The 6,806-nt window shown below is 36.7% G+C and overlaps 1 protein-coding gene across 2 annotated transcripts; it reads left to right on the top strand.

Moving 5' to 3' along the window:
* Positions 1-381: 381 nt before the first annotated feature.
* On the top strand, positions 382-6,790 carry LOC114724693 (transcription initiation factor TFIID subunit 15-like). Of its 2 annotated transcripts, none has more exons than XM_028911105.1 (5): positions 382-454; positions 2,482-2,649; positions 4,406-4,761; positions 4,870-5,055; positions 6,333-6,790. In XM_028911105.1, exons 2-5 carry the CDS (start codon positions 2,530-2,532, stop codon positions 6,427-6,429), a joined length of 759 nt encoding a protein of 252 aa, XP_028766938.1. In that variant the 5' UTR covers positions 382-454; positions 2,482-2,529; the 3' UTR covers positions 6,430-6,790. The 2 variants fall into 2 exon arrangements, with proteins under 2 accessions (XP_028766938.1, XP_028766939.1); XM_028911106.1 differs by lacking the exon at positions 382-454 and adding an exon at positions 597-613.
* The last annotated feature ends 16 nt before the right edge of the window (positions 6,791-6,806 follow it).

Raw genomic sequence — 6,806 nt, 5'->3', positions numbered from 1 at the left:
CATCCATTGAAAAAAAAATTGAGGACAAAGTTGCGTCTTCTTTTATTTCAAGTTAAAAAGTAAAAGTTGACAAAAAAAAAAAAGGAATTCTTGGTCATAAAAGAGAGCGAAATTAAAAAGGGAAATTGAATGACAAAAAAATGTGAAAAAAATCCAAAAGAATAATTTTTAAAATTTTAAAATTCTAAATTAATCTTATTTATTACATTTCGATAACAAATTAGTAATTAACCTATGCTTAAAAAGATATCAACACATTTTTATAATAATTCTGATTTACAATTTTAAAATTTAAGAGTTTTTTTTTGTTTTTTAAAAAAATATTGAAAACGAGGGAAAAATTATCATAAAAATGAGAAAGAAAATCGGGAAAGGGAAAACGAGAATTCCAAACCAAAAGCGTGGTAGTTCCTAGCCTTGTTGCTGGTGTCTTCGATCTCTTCTCCGCGTCCGGGTAAGTACTTCGATTTCATTTCCGCCCTTTCCTAATGGATCTTCAGGCCTTTCTTTGCGTCCTTGCTTCATCTTACTCTGTGCAATTTGTTGGTGACTTGTGGCCCTTTTCTCATTTCGCGTTAATATTTTGCTCTCCCGTCTCCTGTGTTCTTAATTTGTACGGGGAGACAGATATTGCTTGGCCTTCGAGGCTATTCCTGTTGTTATCTTCAATGTGCTGTGGATTGAAAGGCTCGATTCCGTTCAACCGTATCCGATGTTGGCCTTTAATCTATTTAATTTAATCCTTTGTGCCCACTTGTCATGTTGAGTAGCTAAATACTTGAGGTTTGCCCCAAAAACAAATCGCTTAGAGAATGTGGCTTGGGTGTGTGATTTCGAACCTCACTGCCCCATATCTTTTTTGGTTTTCCCCTTTAAATTGAAAAGGTTTATTCACGACAGTGTAATCTCATTTCGTAAACTCGAATTGCAAGGTCTTGGTAAAAAGATGAGTGGAATACATTGTTATGTCTTTATGATGCTATTGATTTACTAAAGCATGTGAAGTTGAATGACATATACAAAACTTAAGGGGGTTATTATAAACTGGCTGTAGCGTTATACTAAAGCATCCGAGATTTTAACTAGAGTAAAGGTGCATCCAGCACTCTGATTTTATTTTTTAAGTGCACCGAGCCCTTTGATCTTTTATGTGGTGCAATTTTAGCCTTCATGATTTAACTTTGGTGCAATTTTCCTCAACCCTAACTAGCCTATAATGACCGTTAAATGAGAGAACAGGTAGGCATAATTTTTTTTTTTAAAAAAAAAAAACCTTCGCGAAGGCATTTAGAATGTCTCATAAGCAGTGAAGAAAGAAAAAGTTATTCCCCTTTGTCCTTCTCCTTCCCTTGTCGGCAAACTGATGGCAGGAGCACCAAACGCCACAGAGATGATTCAGATTGCTAAAATAGTCAGCTAATTTTCACACTACAGCAAGCAGAAAAATGACTTAGATCTCATGTATTGCATCAAGCTTTCAGTTAAAAGAGAAAGGATGCCAGGTTCAAAGGCAAAGAGGAGAATTTGGAAGCTGAGAAAAAGACACAGAAAGTGAACACCCACCAAAAGTGGTAGCAACAGTTAGAACTCAGATAGAAAATTAGAGCTCCAAATCTACCATTAGTCATGTAATTCTTCTTGCACATCGAACTGTAAAGCTTTGTTAGCATCATGAATTTATATCCTCTCTAGCATGCACGGTCATTCGTAATCAAAAGTCGGTACTGGGTGGATTTATGATGTCAACAATGACTCAGATTTATGCTATCTGAAAAAAGATTCACCCATTTATTCTGCAACCATCTTCTGCAGCAACTCAAATCCATACTTTAAAACAAAAATCTATATTGAGACAAATTAACAACCCAAGTCCATGAGAGAATCAGTCCCCAAAAAAAAAGTCCATGAGCGAGAGATTGAGGCGATGGGAGGTAGGCTTGATGATGGCATGGAGAGTCGTGACTCTAGTTTGAGAGAGAGAGATCATTCTAGGTGGAGAAGAAGAAATTGAGCCAATGTGATTGGTTGGCCTACCAAAGAGGGAAGGAGAAGGACAAAAAGGGGGAATAAAGTTTTTTTAATTGCATATGTGGAATTCTGAATGCCTTTGTGGAAGTTTTTCTCAAAAAAATCATGCCTGTCTGTTCTCCAATTTTAATGAACGTCGGAAACTAGTTAGGGTTGGGAAAAATTGGACCAAATTTAAAACATGAAGGGTAAAATTGTCAATTGATTGGTTTGTCTTTACTCTTTTAACTATTTAAGGATTACTTATGGCTTCTTGTTAATACAACATGCCCAGTTAGTTTGCCAAAAAAACGATTGAGGGATGAGAAGTCGGTCTGTTTTTCATAATTGTCAATTGATTGGTTTGTTTTATCTCCAGTTTCTTGTGTCCATGTGCATGCTTGCCAATGACCCTGCTTAACTTATGTCCTTTTGTTTCATCATAAACAATTTCATGTTTGCATGTTTTCTCAGAGCTCTTTGGTGGCTGTTAGCTCTTTGATTTCATGAAATTAAGAGCCCATGGCAAGCCATCCTGGAAAAGCTACTCCTCCTAATGGGTCTGTGTATGTGTGCAACTTGCCTTATGGAACAGATGAAAATATGTTGGCTGAATATTTTGGCACCATTGGATTACTGAAGGTATGAAATTACCAAGTTAGTGCGGGTATGGTCACAGTTAATCTTCTGTCCTTGCAATTGGCATTATATATCTCAAACTCTTCCTAGATGTGAGTTGAGTCTGATGGAAGAAACTAAAATATTCACACAAGAGACTTCAATTTTATTTCTTCTTTCTTCAAATCAAAATATGCTGTTGGTAAGGCCAATATAGTTATAGTTTAGATCTCAGTGCAAGCAATGTTGTCAGGGCACAATATACTGTGGTGCGGCTATATTGAGGCTTCTTCTCATTTGAGGGGAAAAAAAAAAAGGGAATTGTATAAATACTGTTTGAAGAAATCGAGGATCAAGCAAATGTCCTGATGTTGGAATAATTGCTATCAGGTTTACAAGAAATTAATATTATCGCTTAGCTTAAAAAAGGACCAATGTTCTCCAAAATTGATGTAAGCACAGATGAACCACTACTATGGCACAGTATTGTGGTGCTTCGTCAACCTATGAAGTACAGACAATTCATGTCTGACATTTTACACGGCACAACACTACACGATGCTTTAAATTTTATTTAATTAGACACTTCTGATTTTGTTGTGTTGATTTCTGTAGTATCATATCTCATGTTTGTGTCAATATTCATGCTTTCTAGCCAATAACTTCTATGTAGTTAGTTACTTTATAAAATTCGGGTTTCATGAGAAGGGATCCTTTGCTAAACCACATGGAGAAATTTGGATTTTTGACCCTTCTAGTGACAACTAAAAGAGACTAAGGTAGTACGAGTAGTATGGACCACTTTATAGGGGTACTTAGGTGAGATGGTTCTCTCACCTATGTGCAGTTTTATAGGGGATGGTTCCCCTTATACTTAGGTACTTGTCACTTGGTGTCAAAATTAGCTGGTACCTTCAGAAAGGATTACTTGGGGGGGCTTTTGACCAGTGAGGAGGTCAAGTAAAGAGTCATTGAGTGTAGCTGTGCGATGTTGGCTCTCCAAGGGACTGTTGAATGATGAGTAGTTAGTAGTATGGCTTGTCTAGTCCCACATGGGATCCTAAGTGGATTGATTGCAATATGTGGCTTTTGGAGAGAGGTTTCTCACCCTACTTCGGCACCCGTCAATAACTGATTCCTTTAGTTAGGGGAGAATGAGGAGTACTGTGATGACAAGATTTATGGGGATTACAAGGAACTCTGGTTTTGGTTTTTTCAAATAATGATAAAGTTTGAAAGAGATGAAGAAAGATATTAGTTATTTGACAAATTAGAAATTACAGGTAAATTGTCTCTTCCTTTTTGCATATGGCATCACCATTCCCTTTGGCAACATCTACTGCTACTAATTTGGAAATAGGAAAAAGATTCTTTTTTTTTGGAGATAGAAGCATTTTGAAGCATATAGCAGTATGGAAGTGATTAGAAGTTATTGGGTTTGTGCATGCACGCACAGTCCTTATTAGTAGAATAGAAGTTGAATTCAATTTTATGATTTTATCACGATTAAGAGAATATCAATGATCTCTGACTTCTTCTTCCCTCTCCATTCTTTCCCTCCACTACTTGCCCTTTCCTTTCCGTTCTTCCCTTGTTCTCTCCATTCTCTCCCTCTTTGCATGTCTTCTGCAGTAACTGATTTCATATTTATCGTTGCCATCATCACCATCATCTCATTTTCTTCTCATTTCCATATTTCTCTTTTCTTTTCATATTTTTTCCTTCTCATTCTCACTTAAATTCCATCTGGTGGTTGGATTTGGTTTTCCATTTTCACCAGAAAGATAAACGTACAGGGAGACCAAAGATATGGTTGTATCGAGACAAAGAGACTAATGAACCAAAGGGAGATGCTACTGTGACATATGAGGATCCACATGCTGCTGTAGCTTCAGTTGAATGGTTTAACAACAAAGACTTTCATGGTAGTATTATTGGAGTTTATATAGCAGAATCAAAGAGCAAGGATGAGCAAGCATATAGTGCAGCTGGTGAACCAAATGTTGGTGGCCCCATTGGTGAACTGGAGGAAACTAACATGGATGTGAATGGAGGTGGTGGAAGAGGTAGAGGTCGAAGTGATTCTTCAGGCAAAGCGTGGCAACAAGAAGGCGATTGGTTGTGTCCGAATACAAGGTCTGTGATATGAGATTGGTGAGCAGCTCTTTCTTGCTCTTCTACTCACTGTTTCAGTAGTTATATATGATTCAATGCAGAAAGATTCATGTTGAATTTTTGAAGCAGTTGTTCCAATGTGAATTTTGCATTTCGTGGTGCATGCAATCGCTGTGGAAGCGCTCGCCCTGCTGGTGCTGCTGGTGCTGCAGGGGCTGGTGGCCGTGGTAGGGGACGTACTGGGCAGGATTCTGGGAGCGTTGGGCGTCCCGCTGGTGGAGGACTCTTTGGTCCTAATGATTGGCCTTGTCCTATGTATGACTGTGTACTCTGTTTCTTTTCTTTTCTTTTAATTTTCTGGTCTGATTTCTTTTTAATCGGTTTTATTTGAAACCAGCATTAATCCTGTGCATTTGCTGTGGGATTTCAAATATTTTTCCCTTAATGATTGTTTGGAAAAGTAAAAACAATTATGTCAATAGACAGTAAAATAACAGTGTTCTCCCATTTCACTTTTATTCAATATATATATTCTGGTGTACTTTTAAGTTTTGTTGCTTTGATGATAGCATATGAATACTTTACGTAACGGGATTTTGGTGTTATTCAGCTTAGGAGAAATGTAATCAGGCAATTTGAAGATGGGTGAATCAGTGTGAGATGAAGAGAGAGATCTGTATATCTGTATGAGACCCCTATGACCCATGTGTGTAATGAAGGCTCAAGCGTGACAATTTCTGGCACCATTGATGCCAACTCATTAGAACTCCTGCCTCTCTGTGCTACATGAGATAAAACATTCTGCTCAGTTATCCACTTTTATGTTATTTAACGTAGAAGAAACTGTAATCAAACGATTTGAAGATGGGTATAGAGGTGTGTGATGGAGATAGATATCTGCTTATATCCATATAAGATGCTGTGACCTATGTTTTCAAAGAAGTCTAAATCAGGAGTGATACTTTTTGGTGTCATTGATGCAGACACATTAGAACTTCCTTTTTGCGCTCCGTAAGATCGGTGCCTTTTTCTTTTTTTTCTATTCTTTTTTTTTTTTTTTAAATAATTGACTTTTAGCTCAGGGATTTTGATGACAGTTGGGGTAAGCATTATCAGTCATTCCTCTGTTTCTTCTGCGTTTCTTTGCGAGGTCTAGCTATTGAAATTCCGTTCTTTATTATCCCTGTCCTTGTGGCATTTCATCATGCACTGCCAATGTTTTTTAATTCCAACGAAAAATGTTTCCATATATGCGTCAGAGAGGATGAATTGGATTGTTTATTGCTTGTAAATAATGTGGGTGGTGGTTGATTTTATTAGACATATTAATATATTGATTGCTATAATAATTTGTGAGCTTAATATAATATTGCTTATTATTATGAGTTTCTTCTTTAGCTAAATATATTGTTGGAAGCTTGGTAAAACTTGGCATGTTTTAAGGTCGCTTATATCATCATACACTGATTTTGTACCTGTTGAGTGGATTTATGCCTCTTACACATATCTTAATTTTACTTTTCTTAAACTTGAATATTGACTCAAAGGACTTACATGTGCATATACTTCATCTGTATTCTTTGTTTTGTTAGGTGTGGCAATATCAACTGGGCAAAGCGAACTAAATGCAATATTTGCAATACAAATAAGCCAGGTCATAGTGAGGGTGGTGTAAGGTATTATCTATAATTCTTTTGGTATTTCTGTACTGCTAGCTAAGATCATATAGGTTTAAATCGTGATATCATTTGAGTAGGCCATTCCGTATGTTGTTTTGTGGTATTATACTCAATATATTGGGAAAGGGATTTAATAGCAACATAAAATGGTGATTCTGAATCTCCATGAAATGCGCATTTCTCTAGAAATTTTTGTTAGACCATTTGATAATCTTTACCTGCTGTTGGAATTCCTTGACCTGCTCGTGTTTCTGTGCTTGACAGAAGGATTTGGTTTCAGGTCGAACTGCACATTTTCTTCCTTTATCAGAGTGTTTCTGTAAAGGATCCTTCCAAGTTAAAGGTTTTTGTTTGGTCGATGATAATAATAGAATTAATATGAATGAT

Source organism: Neltuma alba, unplaced genomic scaffold (genome assembly GCF_004799145.2).
Source record: "Neltuma alba isolate B1F8T4 unplaced genomic scaffold, ASM479914v2 tig00012196_pilon, whole genome shotgun sequence".
Classification (NCBI taxonomy): Eukaryota; Viridiplantae; Streptophyta; class Magnoliopsida; order Fabales; family Fabaceae; genus Neltuma; species Neltuma alba.
This window is presented reverse-complemented; position numbering and strand designations above follow the sequence as displayed.

Coding starts and splice junctions, on each gene's coding strand:
- LOC114724693 (XM_028911105.1), top strand. CDS start 2,530: ATGGCAAGCCATCCTGGAAAAGCTACTCCTCCTAATGGGTCTGTGTAT. Junction 4,762..4,869: donor TGGTTGTGTCCGAATACAAG/GTCTGTGATATG, acceptor TTTTTGAAGCAG/TTGTTCCAATGTGAATTTTG. Junction 5,056..6,332: donor AATGATTGGCCTTGTCCTAT/GTATGACTGTGT, acceptor TTGTTTTGTTAG/GTGTGGCAATATCAACTGGG.